Source organism: Triticum aestivum, chromosome 1D (genome assembly GCF_018294505.1).
Source record: "Triticum aestivum cultivar Chinese Spring chromosome 1D, IWGSC CS RefSeq v2.1, whole genome shotgun sequence".
NCBI classification, from domain to species: Eukaryota; Viridiplantae; Streptophyta; class Magnoliopsida; order Poales; family Poaceae; genus Triticum; species Triticum aestivum.
In genome coordinates, this window is record NC_057796.1 from 225,825,940 (window position 1) to 225,843,861 (window position 17,922).

The following is a 17,922-nucleotide window of genomic DNA, read 5'->3' on the forward strand; positions in this document are numbered from 1 at the left end:
TCAATACTCGCACTGGCATGTGGACCGGGGCCCACATGTCAGTGGCCCCACTTCAGGGGGCAGTACGTCAGACGATCCCGCTCCGACGGCAAGACCCACCTTCCTCTGTCCGTGTCTCAGTAGCAGCCTCTGACCCCAACGGACTCTCAGCCGCCTCCTGCTCTGCACACCGAGAAAATGGCGGCGGCGGCGGCGGCGGTGCGCTGTGCTGAGCAGCTGGTTGAGAGGGAGATGAGCGGGCGCGACGCCTCCCACGACGCCGCCCACGCGCTCCGCGTCCGGGACCTCGCGCTCTCCCTCGCCGCCGAGCAGGGCGTCTCCTCCCCCGACCGCCTCCTCATCGTAACAACCCCTCGCCTCATCTTCTGTCCTCCGCCAGTTCTTCCACTTGATGTGTGGAACTTTGTTTATCGATATTGTTGGTTTAATCCGTGAGGGGTGGTTGCTCCAGGTGGAACTGGCTGCTCTCCTGCACGACATCGGTAAGTCGCAATTGCTCTGCTGCTTCGTTATTGATTGTGTCTACGGATTTACTTGAGCCGATTAGCTCTCGATTTGAACAAAAAACTGATGGGGAACTCCCATTTCTTGCTACCTCTGTTCGTGCAGGTGATTACAAGTACACCAAGTGAGAAAACTTCTCGTTGCTTTGCTAAATGTCTTCTTTCGACCTTGAAGAGTGAGATGAAAGTTGAACTAAGAGTTAGCTAAGCTGTTGATCTCACAGAAGTCTTGTAGTGTTTTTTGTTTGACGGTTGTATTGTCTTGTCCGGTCGTTGAGGAGTGTTCTGTGCTTGGTAAGTGAATCTGATGGGATGTTTGGATAGGGATAATGTGGAGGATATGAGCATCGTCAAAAGGTTTCTTGAAGAGGTGGGGTTGGAGGAGGGGCAGAGGGAGGAAATAGTGGCCATTATTACAGGGATGGGTGAGTTGTCCGTCTTTGTGCATCTTTGGATGAAATTTGTTATGTTATAATTGAAAAAGAAGCAACTTCCTGTCTTCGGTCATGTTTTTTCCTTTCGGTCGATGTTACAGCTCACTTGGAGCACTTTGGTCAAATTTTAGTTCTTTTTAGAGTAGTTCAAATAAAAATTTAAACGCCTACATTGGCTTATTCTGCATGTTAATGTTTTCTCTGTATATGATGTTATTATTATTTTTTGACCTGGTATATGATGTTATTTTTTAGCAGTCCATATTATCTCTTCATGCATCAATTCTCATATTTTTATGCAATAAAAACAATTCATTGTGCTATTTCAAAGATTACGGGTTGTTATCTGTTATTTGAACCGAATACCCATTAGTAGTGCTTAGTGTGTTGAGATTTCTTGTAACACCATTGCACAATTTGTCTAATTCTTACAAAGTTACACCCGCAATGTTAACTGCAGGATTCAAAAACGAGGTTTCAAATAAGCTTAATGCGGAGCCCACTCTTGAGTTTGCAATCGTGCAAGATGCAGATCGTCTGGATGCAATTGGTGCGATTGGTAAGTACTGCTCAACCATAAATGTATGTATCCATTCTGCATAATGGAATTTCTTTGATAATTCTAAAACCGTACAACTATGCGGAGCTCTGGTTATACACATTCTTTCTGCACATCCAGTCTTCCGTTTGTCTTTATTTTGGCTCTGCTGTTTTAAGTTCATTCAATGATTGTCTCAGCATTTGGTTTTGGCACATAGAGTAGAATTAATTACAAAATATACCACTGTTTGTATATCTGCAAGCAATGCACACAAATAGTATGTCTAGGTGTCTAGCTCCCTGGCACATTATTGATAAAACAAAAGCATCACTGATAGAATGCAGATGTAAGTCATGTGAATGTGGTATGCCGCTAGAATCTGAAGATGAGCTAGTACATGGAAATATCAAAATAGGACACATCCTGTGTCGTTTATTTCCATGGTTGTACCCAATCTGACCAATGTTACAAGAAATGTTCTGGATCCTACTGAGTTCACTAGAACTGAGAAATACTTACACATTCTCAATTTTTTAGCTACAAAGTTTGGCCAAAGAAAATTGAGAATGCACTTTGCTTTTTTGCTACACATCTGGTCATATTTTGTTTATTGTTTGACCGCAAAAGGATGGTCATATTTTATCTGAATATGTGGTGTGTCCCCTAATCTTCCCAATTAACATTGTAGGTGTTGCAAGATGTTTTACATATGGAGGGAGCAAGAACAGTGCATTGCATGATCCTAACGTACTTCCACGGGATAATTTGTCAAAGGAGAAGTATATGTCCAAGGAGGAGAAGCAAACATCAATTAATCATTTCCATGAGAAACTTTTTAAGTTGAAGGACATGATGAAGACCGAGGTCAGGGCTGAGCTATGAAATACTGGTCCTTTTTATTTTCTTCTGTACTTTGTCTTGTCTAAACCCAGAAAGAAAGAATTGCCGCTTTAGACCTATTGAGCTTAGTAAGATTAGTAGAGTTATGTTAAGGTCTACTTGGCTTCGGTTACACATAGCATGCAGGTGAGATCCAGCTTACTAATAATCCCATTATATACATTAATATTGTCTATGTAAAAATACATTCCGTTTATAATCTCTGTCAGTTAAATTTATTTTTAACGCACAACGAATAACCAAGGCCAGTCATTTAATGCACAAGGAATAACCAACATTGACAACATCAACTGATACTGCCTGATTCATCATGAAATTTCTTGCATATATTTTTTAATTTAGAACAATTTATTTTCAAAGAAGTTGATGGCCATAGTGTCATGGCGGGTATCATTTCGAACTTTCGATGTCGTAATGAACATAAATTTCGACATGGAGGTAGTACCAACTATAATCGCTTGTTATAAATACTATGTATGGTTCTCAGTACAAACATGACGTATATGCTGTAGCCTTCCATTATGTATTCCATACATGACACATAGTTCACTCTGCACACAGGCTGGGAAAAAGAGAGCAGAGAAAAGGCACAAGTTCATGGAGAATTTTGTGGCTGAATTCTATGAAGAGTGGAGTGGCAGGGCTTGAAGTTGACCAACCAGACCGTGGGCTGGGAGGGCAAGGCTTGAAGTTGGCCAACCAACTTTCACCAACTCACATCGATAAAAATCCATGGATTACCATCTGGTTTTACATCACTGTTTAGGTTCCCATGAAACTTTCCCCAAAACGCTAGAGCTCTGAATATAATGAATAAATGACAAGACTATTTACCAGATATTTCACAGAGTCCCTGGATGTTGCCTATGTTTTTCTTTTTCTGATTAAAACTCTGAAAGATTGCTCTTTGGTAATATAAGCAGTTCTATCTGATTGAGAGCACATTTATTTAAAAAGATCTCATCATATCTTGCAGGTGTTTTGTACTATAGTTAGTACAAAGTTTAGTCACTTATTTTGGGACAGGGGGAGTATTCAAATAATACCATGAATATTTTCGCCAGTAACAACACCTGAAGCTATAGTCATGCTGTGCTTCACCATTACAAAGTACACATATACAGAGGTTCTACATTTGTTGGCTAAACTATATAGATGCTAACAATGCAAAACGAAACAAATCAAGGACATAGTAACAATATCATCAAAGTGTAATAAGCAGAAAGCGAAAAAAGAAAGAAGGGAGGAAAGCTTTTTTTCTTTTTCTTCACACACCATCAGCTTTTCTCTTGCAAAGTATCACTGGAGAGAGCACACCACCACTTGGGGAACACCAGACGAGGCTAATGTGGTTCAGAGCTTGGCCTTGTCGTCCCTCTTGGCCAGCGTCACCTTGAGGCCATGCTTCATGAAGAGCGTGAGCGCCAGCTTGGGCGCCACCGGGTGTCCCTGGACGACGTCGACGCGGTAGCGGCGGAGGATGGAGGCGGCGGCGAACTTCATCTGGTAGTAGGCGAAGTCCTTGCCGAGGCAGAGGCGCGGGCCGCCGTTGAAGGCGGTGAACTTGTAGGCGGACTCGCCCATGAAGCGGTCGTCCTTGAGCCACCGCTCCGGCCTGTACTCCCTGCAGTCCTCCCCCCAGATGCTCTCCATCCTCCCCATGGAGTACATGGCGTAGATCACCTTGGTGCCCTTCTTCAGCACCGTGCCGTCGGGGAACACCTCGTCCTCCACAACCTGATGGATGGACGGATCATGAGAAAATTATGTACGGGTTATCATGGTGACATGCTAACTTGTTGACTGTCACTGCTTCAGTTTTGTTATGATGTGCTCTGACCTACTCAATCCAGGTAGATAAGGTTAGGTGATCTGACTAAAGATGCTGTGATCTACTTTTGAGTTTTGTACAAGCAAGATAAAGAGCACCCTTGTTGGCAATCAACTTAATTTGCAGACCTAGAATTAAGTATGCTAAACCTTAGCACAGGTGCAAATGCAATTGAATCTGCCAGACACGTGTCTCTGTCAACCTTTTGAAGCCTTACAACAAAAGATACCCAGAAACATCAGTAGACGACCAACCGGCAACCTACTACCTAGTAGTATAAATCTCGCGTAAATTCTTTTTACACGTTAGCTTCATGATGATGCAAGTTCAAAACTCCAGTTAGTGAGGTGCAACGAAGTAATTGGAATTCGCATGCGTCCATCGACTTGGGTAAGCGTCAACCTCAGTGGCAGTATCCACAATAACCCAGTGACTTGTCATCGTTTCTATTTGACCCGAGGTACAAAATTGTACGCATCGTGCACCATTTAGCTAGTAGTACAAAATTGTAAAACATGGTTGTTTTGTACAGGAGAAGCTACAGTGGCTTGCTTTAATTTCCTCATGCAGATGATGGGGAAGGGCCAGCCGCGCGCTCACACACTTGGGAACTTGGTGTCATGAGGTCAAGTTAGTTCCACCAAACACCAACGCCGAATGCAAGGTCGCAACATGAGACAATCGTGCCATGCATGTATAGCATCGTGTGTGTGTGCATGCATGTACGTATTATACGAGCAAGATACGAAGTACGTAGCACGTACCTCCTTGTGGTCGACGGGGACGGACGGGTAGAGCCGGAGCGCCTCGGAGAGCGCGGCGTGGAGGTACTCCATCCGCTTCACCTCCTCCGGCTGGAACACCAGCTCCTCCTCCACCTCCCCACAGCGACCCCGCGCCGCCACGATGCCCTCGACCTCCTGCAGGATCTTGGCCTCCACGCCGCGGTTCTTGCTGAGCAGCCAGAAGAACCACGCCAGCGCCACGGACGACGTGTCGCGCCCGGCCAGGATGAAGTTGACGCAGATGTCGCGGAGGAACTTGTCCGAGTAGGCGGGGGCGCCGTCGGCGCCGCGCATCTTGGTGAAGATGGTCAGCAGGTCGGCCCGACGGAGCCCGCCGGCGGCCTCCTCGTGGCCGGTTGCGGCGGCTGCGGCGAGCTCCTCCCTGCGCTTCCTGATCACGTCGTACGCGAACTCGTCGACGCCGGCCAGCGACCGCCGGAGCACGCGCTCGTGGCCCACGCCGAGGGCGCGCATCCCGCGCCACACCGCGGTGGGCGTGACGAAGCGCACGATGGTGGCCTCGGTGGCGTCCTCGAACGCGCGGGCGAACGGGATCTCCGGGAGGCCCTTCTGGAGGCACCCGGGGTCGGCGCCGAAGGCGATCATGCACACGTTGTCGAACGTGAGGCGGAGGAGCACGTCCTGCAGGTCCACGGCCGCGCCGGCCGCCTCGGTCTCGGCCAGCACGGGCAGCAGCCGCCGGTGCACGAGCTCCACCAGCGAGCTCGCCGTGAGCGCGCGGAACTCGGCGGAGTGGAACTCGAGGCTGGCCGCCTTGCGCTGCTGCCGCCACACCTCGTCGTCGGCCCCGAAGATGCCGTCGCCGAGGAGGTCGCGCACGGTGTCGCGGAAGTAGGGGCCCTTGGGGAAGTTGCCGAACTTGGTCTTGAGCAGGTGCTCCAGGTTCCGCGGGTCGGCGGTGACCACGCAGTGCAGGTTGGTGAACCACGGCCCGCAGAACGTGAACGTGCCGCCGCGCGCCTTGAGGACGCCCGTGATCCACTCGTACATGTCGCCCCGGACGCCGAGGAGGAGGGACGGGAGCATGCCGACCACCGGCCACGACGGGAGGCCCAGCGAGCGCCGCTGCCGCAGCGAGTGGATGGCCACGAAGATGGAAACGGCGACGAGCACCTCCACCGTCTGCACCTGTGGGAGCAGGCTGGCGAGGCCGCCGGCGCCGATGAACGTGGCTGTGGTGGCGTTGTGCGCGCCGCTGGAAATGAGCGCGTCCATGGCGCCCATGGCGTGCGTACGATTTGGATATGCAAATAAAGGTGGTGGCCGGTGGTGTGGTGGTGTCCTGGCGTGCGTGTATGTGTGTGTGTGCGCGCGCGCGCGCGTGCCTTGAGGAACGAGGAATGTGTGATTTTGGAGGGTTTCTTGGGGCGTTGATATAGGGGGCCTCGTGGTGTGGTGTGGTTGCTTGATGGCAACGTATGGCCGTTTGATTTGGTGAGCTAAAAGACCTGCGACAACGAACTAATCAACACTTTTGTGGCCTTCCTTGAGCGACTCTTTTGACCGGAACCCTGAGCGACTCTCAACGGTTTAATCCCTAGGTGGCTTCATGGAGACTGATCTGCTTCTTGCCCTACAAATTGCATTGGCATTTGGCATTCATGTTTCGGCTACTTTATCTCTTGCAAGCACTTATCACAATCTTATAGAAGACTGGTTTTTCTACCATGCCCGGCCCGTGATATATCGTACATGGATTCTCTTGGTTGCTTCGAGATTTGTGCCACGATTTCTGGTTCAGTTTGTCTAATTCACATCTAGATGTTTTTAAGGATATCACATCTAAGCTCCCACAAATATATATTACAGCAACAAGAAACAAAAAAAAAACTAGAACAAAAAAATAGAGCACAAACAGAATGGACATCAGCTTAGATGTGACATAGTTATGTCACATCTAGATGTGTCCTAGACAAACCTTTCTGGTTTTGGCAAAGTTTGCCCTGTATCACAGTATTGCATATTGCTTTATTTGCCTTTTTGTTTTCCTGTTCAAAGTGTATCACAATGCACCGCCGCATACTAGTAAATAAGGTGCACTCGTTTGCCACGGTACACAATGAGACAAAAAAAACATCAAAACTTTATGCAATACTCTAAAATAAGAAAAACTTTGTCAAAAACCAAAAAACATGGCATGAATCTCGAAGTAACTATGAACGTTGGATACATGTACGGTATGATGTGCATGTTAGAATGTCATTTCTAAGTTTGAGAAACAAATCTATCTATGGACAACAAAATAGATCTAAAACTCTAGATCACAACTGACTGCACTTTTGGATGTTTGAGGGTAGGTAGGAGTTGAAATTTGTGATTTAGCAATCTGAAAGTTGGGTGAAATCTGGATGAAAGGATCATCCCAAATTTGGGAAAGCTCATGCCAAAATTTGGAGGGCTCTCTTATTATAACTTTTTACAACTCTCATCTCTGAGGCACATGACCTCTCTTGCCAACAAAGTAGTAAACCCATGCCTACTTTTTGAAACGTGAACTTGGATGGAAGTACACACAATTTTCTATAGGTAGACGTTCCATTTTTTTGGAAGCTATCTTCAAGTTCTTATTGAGGTCGGAAGTTCACAACATTCATTTTGGAAGTCTGTACAAGAAATTGGAAGCCGCTTTCAATGGTCTATGAAGTATGTATAGTTGTTGATAAGGCAACCCTTCACTTAGCCATGCACGTGACCATGAGAACAAATCATACGATTAGTTATACCTTGGTGTTAACTCTAGCTATTAGTGGTTGTGTCCTCGTAAAATTATGGAGTTGTTAAAATGAAACTCGAAAACATGTAACTACAAGAGTGCATCCATAAAATGGAGAAAAAACTATGTACCTTCTTTAACCAGGAGATCATCTTTTACATTAAATAAAAATCTCTCTCTTCCAACTTAGTACCCATCCTATGTAACATTATTGAGACAATATCATTGTTGATGTCCTAGTTGGCTGTGTGAAGTGGGTGTTTGGGTCTGTTAAGCAGACTAGTCCAATTACAAGGAGGTATCAGTAAAGATATGATGCCAGCTACTTCAGATTGATTTAAGGGTTCAATGGTGACGCCTGCAGCTTCAGGGCACTGATCCTTCAGGGCAGTGGAGGCATCAGGCCTCAGGCAACCCTGGTGCTGGCCTAGGCCGTGATCCTCGTGTGCTTCGTTGACTTGACTGCAGCATGCACTGTAGCTACAATGTTAAAGTGTAGGAAGGTTGCCTGAGTCCCTGAGTCATGGCATGATCCTGCCGCCGCTATTGCTTAAGGGCACATGCACGAAGACTTCTCAGCTGTTATCGACAATGATAGGGGAGCGGCGACAGCGACGCGTCGGCAACTCGTTTTGATGTGAGCCTTGCTACACCTACGAAAGGGTAGCTACAAAATTTATGTAAATGATGATGTGGTCTTATTTGATTGGATGGCACCGGGCACCACCCTAAAAATCAGGGGGGGGGGGGGGGAGGGGAATTAGTGGGGATTAGGAAAAAAGTTGATTTACATAAGTCTGGCATGTAACAATACGTAGGTGTTAGCATTTTTGTTTTGATGGCAGTAGTGGTCCTTCAGTTCGGTGGCTCCGGGGCCTCAGTGTAATTTTCATTATATTTGGATTGTTTGAACTTTTGGACAATAGATAGATATGGTTTTTTTTTCGGAAAAGAAAAGGAGACTTACGGTAAAGCGCATATTTTCTTTGTGTCGTTTTTGTGCCATAGAGAGAATGATAGATTGGAGTTGGAAAGCGAGCGGACGAGTCGATCGGGACTATACTGCAGGATATGTAGCCGGTGGGTGAGTCTCTCCACCTCTCGGCCGGGTGCTGGCGGACGGTGGCCAAACGCAGCTACCGCGCGCTTCCTGCGGCCGCCCTCCGTCTTTCGGCCACCGTGCCACTTACGTATCCTTCCTTCTCCACGGCCAGGCTAGCCGCCCCGCCCAGTTGCTATCAGCTCTGCTCCATGGGAAATGCTGTGGAGCGGTGAGCTAGATCGTTAAACAGCGGGCTGTACCGTCCGATGAATCCTAGGTTTCAGAGTTCAGCCCGAATACGCGCGATCGTTTGTCGCTGTCAGCACACAGAGCATCCCGTTTAAGTGACGGGGCTTGTAGTTTTATAATAAAAAATGAGGGCTGCTACGAATCAGCCGGATGATTTCTTAGAGAAATCATCCGGCTGAATTTGGATTAGCGTGCTGGTGACCGTTGGATCACAGCAGCAGCGAGCGCGACAGCTTCGACACGGTCAACACGGCGCCATCGCAGCCCCGGCGGAATTCCAACGGAGCGCCGAGGGCGTCCGGCGAGCTCCATTGCAGCTCCAACAAAGCACCGATGCTCCGACGAAGCTCCGTTGCAACTCCGGCCAACCTCCATTACAGCCCCGGCGGAGCTCCAATGCAGCGCCGAAGACTCCGGCGAAGCACCATTGCAGCCGGACGGAGCTCCAACGCAGCGCCGACGGCTCCGGCGAAGCTCCATTGCAACTCCGGCAGAGCTCCAACACAGCGCCGACGGCTCCGGCGAAGCTCCATTGCAACTCCGGTGGAGCTCCAACGCGGCGCTGACGGCTCCGGCGAAGTTCCATTGTAGCCCTGACGGAGCTCCAACGCAACACCGAGGCCTCCATCGCAACTCCGGCGGAGCTCCAACGCAGCGCCAATGGGCTCCGGCTCCACGAGTTGTGTGCAGCTTGCTGCATTGTAGATCCGCCGCCATGGCGAGATTCACGTTGCAGCGTCCCTCGTCGACGGCGAAATCGTGGGTCGCAGGCTCGCAGCGCTGCTGTGCTTGCGTCTAGAAAGAAAAGAAAAGAAGCAAGTGGAGCGATTGCAGCAGCTGGTGGCGATTGGTTGGCTCTTGCAGCTGTGGCTGCCGCCGATGACGACGGGCCGGTGGCCGATGGTGTCTTGCTGTTGCTGCGTCGGAAGGAGACGGGGATTTGAACAAGCGGATAATATTTCAGCGGTGAGTGGTGGAAGACGAGAGAAACAGGGGACACGCGGAGGGGATAAGCCGTGCGCGTTGCCGGTCCACGCGGGGACACGCGTCGCTAGGACGAGGCGACTTATGTATCGCTGTTATCATCCGACTGAAAATAAACGATTTCCATAAAAAATGCTACACCTACGTATACTTATGTTCCCACCTTACGTAAACTTCCTAACTAATCTCTCCACCCCCTGATTTCAACTAGGTGGGCCCCCTCCTCTAATTTCGCCCAACAAAAAGATGCCACCTAGCCTATTACATTAATTACGTAAGATTGATTACGTAGATGTAGCATTGCTGTTTTATAATACTTCACTCGGGTGACGTGTATACGTGATTACGATACAGTTTATACACGACATCGTGTTTTAGTTAAACTTAGACCCATTACCCATGACATCTACTCGTAATTCCTTCTTCTTTCTAGGTGATCCACCGCTGTCGTCAGCCCCGCGTTTTGCTTTTTCTTTTAAGAGCTACAGTTTTGTCCTTTTAAGTAAAATTATTATGGAGTGATACTGTACATCAGTACGTAGGTCCAGGCTGGAGCCAAACCAAACGAAAACGACAAAAAGGAGGCATACTCTCCGGGCATTAGGCTGTATTATTAAATATGGTACTGCTTGACTCCTGCAGTTTGCCAACTTTTAGCTCCATTTTTGATCCAGCACTCGCCATGATCCGCCATCTACGACATCGTATTTTAGTTAAACTTAGACCCATTACCCATGACATCTACTCGTAATTCCTTCTTCTTTCTAGGTGATCCGCCGCTGTCGTCAGCCCCGCGTTTTGCTTTTTCTTTTAAGAGCTACATTTTTGTCCTTTTAAGTAAAATTATTATGGAGTGATACTGTACATCAGTACGTAGGTCCCGGCTGGAGCCAAACCAAACGAAAACGACAAAAAGGAGGCATACTCTCCGGGCATTAGGCTGTATTATTAAGTATGGTATTGCTTGACTCCTGCAGTTTGCCAACTTTTAGCTCCATCTTTGATCCAGCACTCGAGTCGGTCGAGGAAAACGCTCTCGGGCCTCGCGTCACCTCCTTGGGCGACGGCGCGACACGGCCGCGGCGACCCCTAACTCTTCTCCCGCCTCCTCCTCCTTCCTTCCTTCCTGCTGCCGTCGACGAAGCCCACGCGGCTGGCGGCGGCAGGCTCGTGGTGGCAGTTTTCTCTTCTCTTTGCGGGCATGAGGGGTTTGAGAGATTCGGGTGTGAAGACGACCCCCGACAGCTGATGGCGGTGTCTGCCGACACGCAAGCCGTGTTTGGTTACCTGCATCATTTTTTGTCACTTTACATACTTGTCTTAATTGGCCCTGGCTGAGCATATGCATTCAAAAAACCAACATCTGCATGTTGATTGGTTGCATGCATCCCCTCTAGCCTGCATGTGCTAAAACGAAAGGCCTGCTATTTGGTTGCAGACTTGTTTGAGGGGGAACACAAGTCCGGTTGTTTGGTTACATCCACGACAGTTGTGTGGTAACCTCTTCCTCGATGTGGTGAGGTTACCAATGTCACATGTGAACTACTAACAACTGAACTAGTAGCAATAGAATAATCTTAGGCACAAACACAAGTCTTAACCACGCATCACAAGTTTTAAATCAACATAGTACAATAAGTTTTAAACGAAACCCAAGTCTTAAAGCAAAAGCCAACAAGGAACGGACAACAGGAGCTCAGGCGGTCGCGGTGAAGGCGTTGCCGTGCTCCTTGCACTTGGTGACCACCTCCACGCCCTCATCGTTGAAGACGATCACCTTCATGGTGTCGGGGGTCAGCAGCGAAGGTGGCCCAACCGTGATCAAGGGCGACCCTGCCCTTGATCACCCTCACCGTCACCCTCCATGCACAGCCGGTGTTCGTCTTGAGCTTGAACTCTGTATGGATGGCGGGGAAGTACTTCGTGAAGTCCAAAGGCAATGGCAGACTCTCCAGCTTTGGAGCAAGATAACCTTGCAAAAGTGTTTTGGTCCCGACTCCTGATGGTAGTTGCCATAGTTCCTCCGCTTGGGGCTTTGGGTGATCCTATACTGGCACTTCGACCAATTGAGGCACAACCTCCTTGCCCTTCTCCACCTCCTTGCCCTTGCCCATCTGCATTATGAATAACACGCAGTTCAATGGTCAATATTCATTCATATCGGCCTAACGCTCCTATATTAAACCACCCCACTAACCCAGCACCGCACTCAAACCCCTTCTGTTTCACCACCTCTCCTCTTCCACCTCTCTGTTTCACCACCTCTCCTCTTCCACCTCTCTGTTTCACCACCTCCCCCTCGCCATGAACTCCAACTCCAACTCCAACCCCAACCCTTTCCCCTGGGGCATTGGATGGAGGGCCTTCTTCCTTGGGTGCTCGCTTAGTGACCGCAAGAAGTTCGAGCACACCATATAAGTGTGCTCGAACTTCAGCAACATCGATGACATGCACAAGTATGCCGATGTTGTGAATAAGGCTACGCCGGACGAGTTGAAGACACTAATTCTGGACCCAGCCAAGGGCGCGATGTCAGTGGACATTCCGCGTTGGGCCATGAATCGGGCAGACTCCGGTGACCCTGGACAACGGGCAAGATGGGCCAAGTACAGTCAGTACAAGGCGCCTCAAGACCAGCGTGCCGTGGTGTACTGGAGTAGCACATTCGGGCCGCCGGAGGCCGACAACGACGAGGTGCACATGGTGGCCAGGGCGTCGGCGGCAGGCGATCGTGCAAGACCCATCGTTCTTCACGAAGACGACGAGGACGAAGACGGTGAGGAAGAAAAGAAGATGGCTACGCCCCCCCCCCCCCCCTCGACGCGACTCCAGGATCGCCGCGGCTAGACAAGAAAGGTTGTGCCCCAATTCCCACCCTCGATGTAATAAAAAATAACCTATGAACCCTAGTAGTCGTCGATGCAGAATCGATTGATGGCAATCCTTCACCCCCGATGTGTTCAATCCCCTCCATAACTCTTAGATCGCGTGCTCTAATCTAATCTAGCCTGAGTCGAAAGCAGTGGATGTACAGAGAGGACGAGGTCTTACCGCCATGGCCGATGCGCTCCGGTGGAGGTTCGGAGTCGCTCCGGTGGTTGCCGCCACCGTCTTGGATCTATTCGCACTAGAGCTCAGGTGGTTGCCACCGTCGCCGCCGCCGGTGTGAGTGGGGAAGAGGGGAGAGAGTGATGAGGAAGGGAGGTGAGGGTAATTTATGACGACGCGTCTGGAAACAACACGACGTCTCGGGACCGCACCCACGCATGCAACCGCCCACGCCCACGTGCCTAGGGTTGCACCGCGCGGGTCTGGCTCCACAATAATGGCCGATTTGAGCGTTCCTCTAGATGCAGGTCTAGAGGTGCTTTAATCTTCGTGCTATGCAGACCCAACAGTGAATGCAGGTAACTAAATGGGCTATTTTCTTCAAGCGCAGGCCTCGCTGAGGTATATGCAGCCTACCAAACGCATTCGTAGGGTACCGAAGGAGACTGTGACCAATGAGGTTGTAGTTGCTCGTGGCTGGGGGCGCCGACCATATATGACGGGGCGGTGGCAGTCGTTCTTCTAGTGGCGCAATGTTCGATCAGGGATGTCGGGGCGGCAACCCGACAAGCGGGCTGCCCGCTCGTGATTGCGGCAATGGATGGGTTCCTTGGTCATGTGGGCGGTGAGGGGTATGGCAGCGGGTCATCCTGGCACGTTAACTCCCAGCGGTAGCGATAAGAAACCAGATCTTGATCTTGAGGCCTTGATGTGTGATGTCTACTACGCAACTTTATTCTTGTAGACACGTGTTGGCCCTCCAAGCGCAGAGTTTTGTAGGACAGTAGCAATTTTCCCTCAAGTGGATAACCTAAGGTTTATCAATCCATGGGAGGTGTAGGATGAAGATAGTCTCTCTCAAACGACCCTGCAACCAAATACAAAAAATCTCTTATGTCCCCAACACACCCAATACAATGGCAAATTGTATAGGTGCACTAGTTCGGCAAAGAGATGGTGATAAAAGTCTAATATTGATGGTAGAAATATATTTTCATAATCTGAATAAATAAAAACAGCAAGGTAGCAAATAGTAAACGGGCACAAAAACGGTGTTGCAATGCTTGAAAACAAGGCCTAGGGTCCGTACTTTCACTAGTGCAACCTCTCAACAATGCTAATACAATTGGATCATATAACCATCCCTCAAAGTGCGATGAAGAATCACTCCAAAGTTCCTATCTAGCGGAGAACATAAGAATAAATTGTTTGTAGGGTACGAAACCACCTCAAAGCTATTTTTCCGTTTGATCTATTCAAGAGTCCGTACTAAAATAACACAAAGCTATTCTTTCCGTTCGATCTATCCTGGAGTTCGTACTAAAATAACACCAAAGCAAATTCATATTCATAATACTCAATCCAACACAAAGAACTTCAAAAAGTGCCCCAAGATTTCTACGAGAGAAACAAAGACAAGAACGTGCATCAACCCCTATGCATAGATTACCTCAATGTCACCTTGGGAATCCGCGAGTTGAGTGCCAAAACATATATCAAGTGAATCAATACGATACCCCATTGTCACCCCGAGTATTCAATTGCAAGACATATATCAAGTGTTCTCAAATCCATAAAAGTATTCAATCCGATAACGATGAAATCTCAAAGGGAAAAAATCAATTCATCACAACAAGGTAGAGAGGGGAAAACACCATATGATCTGACTATATTAACAAAGCCCGCGATACATCAAGATCGTGACTGATACGTCTTCGTCGTATCTATAATTTTTGATTGTTCCATGCCAATATTATACAACTTTCATATACTTTTTGGCAACTTTTTATACTATTTTTGGGACTAACATATTGATCCAGTGCCCAGTGTCAATTCCTGTTTGTTGCATGTTTTATATTTTGTAGAATATCCATATCAAACGGAGTCCAAACGGGATAAAAACGGACGGAGCTTATTTTTGGAATATTTGGAAAATCTGGGAGAAAGATCAACACGAAACGGTGTCCGAGGTGGGCACGAGGCAGGGGGGCGCGCCCCTGACCCTCGTGGGCCACCCGTAAGGCGGTTGATGCCCTTCTTCAGCCGCAAGAAAGCTAATTTTTGGTAAAAAAATCACGGCGAAGGTTTCAGTCCAATCGGAGTTACGGATCTCCATATATATACGAAACGGTGAAAGGGCAGCAGAGGAGAACGCAGAAACAGAGAGAGACAGAGAGACAGATCCAATCTCGGAGGGGCTCTCGCCCCTCCCATGCCATGGAGGCCAAGGACCAGAGGGGAAACCCTTCTCCCATCTAGGGAGGAGGTCAAGGAAGAATAGGAAGAAGGGGCCCCTCTCCCCCTCTCCTCCGGTGGCGCCGGAATGCTGCCATGGCCATCATCATCACCGCGATCTTCACCAACACCTCCGCCATCTTCACCAACATCTCCACCACCTTCCCCCCCTCTATCTACAACGGTCCACTCTCCCGCAACCCGCTGTACCCTCTACTTGAACATGGTGTTTTATGCTTCATATTATTATCCAATGATGTGTTGCTATCCTATGATGTCTGAGTAGATTTTCGTTGTCCTATCGGTGGTTGATGAATTTCTATGATTGATTTAATTTGCTTGTGGTTATGTTGCTGTCCTTTGGTTCCCATCATATGAGCGCGCGCGTGGATCACACCATAGGGTTAGTTGTATGTTGATAATTGGAGGGCAAGAGTGACAGAAGCTTCAGCCTAGCATAGAAATTGATGCATACGGGATTGAAGGGGGACCAATATATCTTAATGCTATGGTTGAGTTTTACCTTAATGAACGTTAGTAGTTGCGGACGCTTGCTAATAGTTCCAATCATAAGTGCATAGAATTCCAAGTCAGGGATAACATGCTAGCAGTGGCCTCTCCCACATGATACTTGCTATCGGTCTAGTAAAGTAGTCAATTGCTTAGGGACAATTTCGCAAATCCTACCACCACTTTTCCACACTCGCTATATTTACTTTAGTTGTGTCTTTATCTAAACAGCCCCTAGTTTTTATTTACGTGCTCTTTATATTCTTGCAAACCTATCCAAAAACACCTACAAAGTACTTCTAGTTTCATACTTGTTTTAGGTAAAGCGAACGTCAAGCATGTGTAGAGTTGTATCGGTGGTCGATAGAATTTGAGGGAATATTTGTTCTACCTTTAGCTCCTCGTGGGTTCGACACTCTTACTTATCAAAAGAGGCTACAATTGATCCCCTATACTTCTGGGTTATCAGTGACATCTCCAGAACACACGAGAGAGAGATTAAACACATAGCTACTGGTACAAACCCTCAGCCCCGAGGGTGGACTACTCCCTCCTCATCGTGGTGGCCGCCGGGATGATGAAGATGGCCACCGGATATGATTCCCCTCCGGCAGGGTGCCGGAACTGGTCTACACTGGTTTTTGGTGGCTGCAGAGCGTTGCGGCGGCGGAACTTCTGATCTAGGTTAACCCCAAAGGGTTTCTGAATATTTGGGAATTTATAGTGCAAAGAGGGGGTGCGGGAGGCCATCGAGGTGGGCACAACCCACCTGGGCGCGCCATGGGGCCCTGGCGTGCCCTGGTGTGTTGTCCCCCCTCGGGACACCCCCAGGTGCTGCTCTGGCCCAATGGATGATTTCTGGTCCATAAAAAATCTCCGCGGAGTTTTGTTGCGTTTGGACTCCGTTTGGTATATATTGATTTCCTGCGATGTAAAAAACAAGCAAAAAACAGCAACTGGCACTGGGCACTGTGTCAATAGGTTAGTCCCAAAAAATGATATAAAGGTGCTATAAAATGATTGTAAAACATCCAAGAATGATAAAATAACAGCATGAATACTTCATAAATTATAGATACGTTGGAGACGTATCAGCATCCCCAAGCTTAATTCCTACTCGTCTCGAGTAGGTAAATGATAAAAGAAATAATTTATGAAGTTTGAATGCTAGCAAAGTGCACAAGTTTGATCAATGACAATTTCAATCACTTTTCCTAGCATCATAACAACAATTCTTTCTTATAAAACTTCTCATGTTATAGTAGCAACCAATTCACATGTTAAGGTTCAAACAATGAACTCTCTTGAAACTCAACAACCTATGTTCTTAGTCACCAAGCAATTGCAATTCAACTTATTCAACAGAGTTTAAGTAAGAGCTCCACATACTCAACCATCATATAATCTTCTATGATTGCTAACACTCACCGCATACACATGAGCAAAACGTTTCAACCGGACACATAGAAAGATAGGGGCTTATTGTTCTGCCTCCCAACGTATTCACCTCAAGGGTGATGTCAACAATAATAACTCATGCTACCCATATTCAACTGGACATATGTGCCTAGATATTTCCTCACCACATGATGCTTTCCAAAAGAGAAAAACAAAAAGGAATAGAGAGAATAACTTTGACTCTTTGCATAGAAATAAATACTGAAAATTAAAAGATAGGCTCTTCGCAGAGGGAAGTAGAGGTTGCCATGCACTTATTTGTTTGTATGCTCAACCCCTTAGTGCAAAAGAACGTCATGTTATATTGTCCCTTATGATAGCAACCTTTATTATGCAGTCAGTCGCTTTTATTGCTTTGCCATCATAAGTTCGTACAACGCTCAATTTTCCCTTACACTAAAATAACACCAAAGCAAATTCGTATTCATAATACTCAATCCAACACAAAGAACTTCAAAGAGTGCCCCAAGATTTCTACCGGAGAAACAAAGACAAGAACGTGCATCAACCCCTATGCATAGATTACCCCAATGTCACCTCGGGAATCCGCGAGTTGAGTGCCAAAACATATATCAAGTGAATCAATACGATACCCCATTGTCACCACGAGTATTCAATTGCAAGACATATATCAAGTGTTCTCAAATCCATAAAAGTATTCAATCCGA

General features: G+C 47.7%; 2 protein-coding genes across 2 annotated transcripts; one reads left to right on the forward strand and one right to left on the reverse strand.

The window, feature by feature from the left end:
- The first annotated feature begins 39 nt into the window (after positions 1 to 39).
- On the forward strand, positions 40 to 3,322 carry LOC123181128 (uncharacterized protein YpgQ). The gene is made up of 7 exons (XM_044593353.1): positions 40 to 342; positions 452 to 482; positions 610 to 628; positions 828 to 928; positions 1,398 to 1,496; positions 2,167 to 2,342; positions 2,940 to 3,322. Exons 1-7 carry the CDS (start codon positions 178 to 180, stop codon positions 3,024 to 3,026), a joined length of 678 nt encoding a protein of 225 aa, XP_044449288.1. The 5' UTR covers positions 40 to 177; the 3' UTR covers positions 3,027 to 3,322.
- An 88-nt stretch (positions 3,323 to 3,410) lies between these two features.
- On the reverse strand, positions 3,411 to 6,368 carry LOC123181127 (cytochrome P450 86B1). Its single transcript, XM_044593351.1, has 2 exons — positions 4,974 to 6,368; positions 3,411 to 4,115 (listed from the first exon to the last, which is right to left on the reverse strand). Exons 1-2 carry the CDS (start codon positions 6,237 to 6,239, stop codon positions 3,732 to 3,734), a joined length of 1,650 nt encoding a protein of 549 aa, XP_044449286.1. The 5' UTR covers positions 6,240 to 6,368; the 3' UTR covers positions 3,411 to 3,731.
- Between the last annotated feature and the right edge of the window lie 11,554 nt (positions 6,369 to 17,922).

Coding starts and splice junctions, on each gene's coding strand:
- LOC123181128 (XM_044593353.1), top strand. CDS start 178: ATGGCGGCGGCGGCGGCGGCGGTGCGCTGTGCTGAGCAGCTGGTTGAG. Junction 1,497..2,166: donor GGATGCAATTGGTGCGATTG/GTAAGTACTGCT, acceptor TTAACATTGTAG/GTGTTGCAAGATGTTTTACA. Junction 2,343..2,939: donor AGGACATGATGAAGACCGAG/GTCAGGGCTGAG, acceptor CTCTGCACACAG/GCTGGGAAAAAGAGAGCAGA.
- LOC123181127 (XM_044593351.1), bottom strand. CDS start 6,239: ATGGGCGCCATGGACGCGCTCATTTCCAGCGGCGCGCACAACGCCACC. Junction 4,116..4,973: donor TCCCCGTCGACCACAAGGAG/GTACGTGCTACG, acceptor TCCATCCATCAG/GTTGTGGAGGACGAGGTGTT.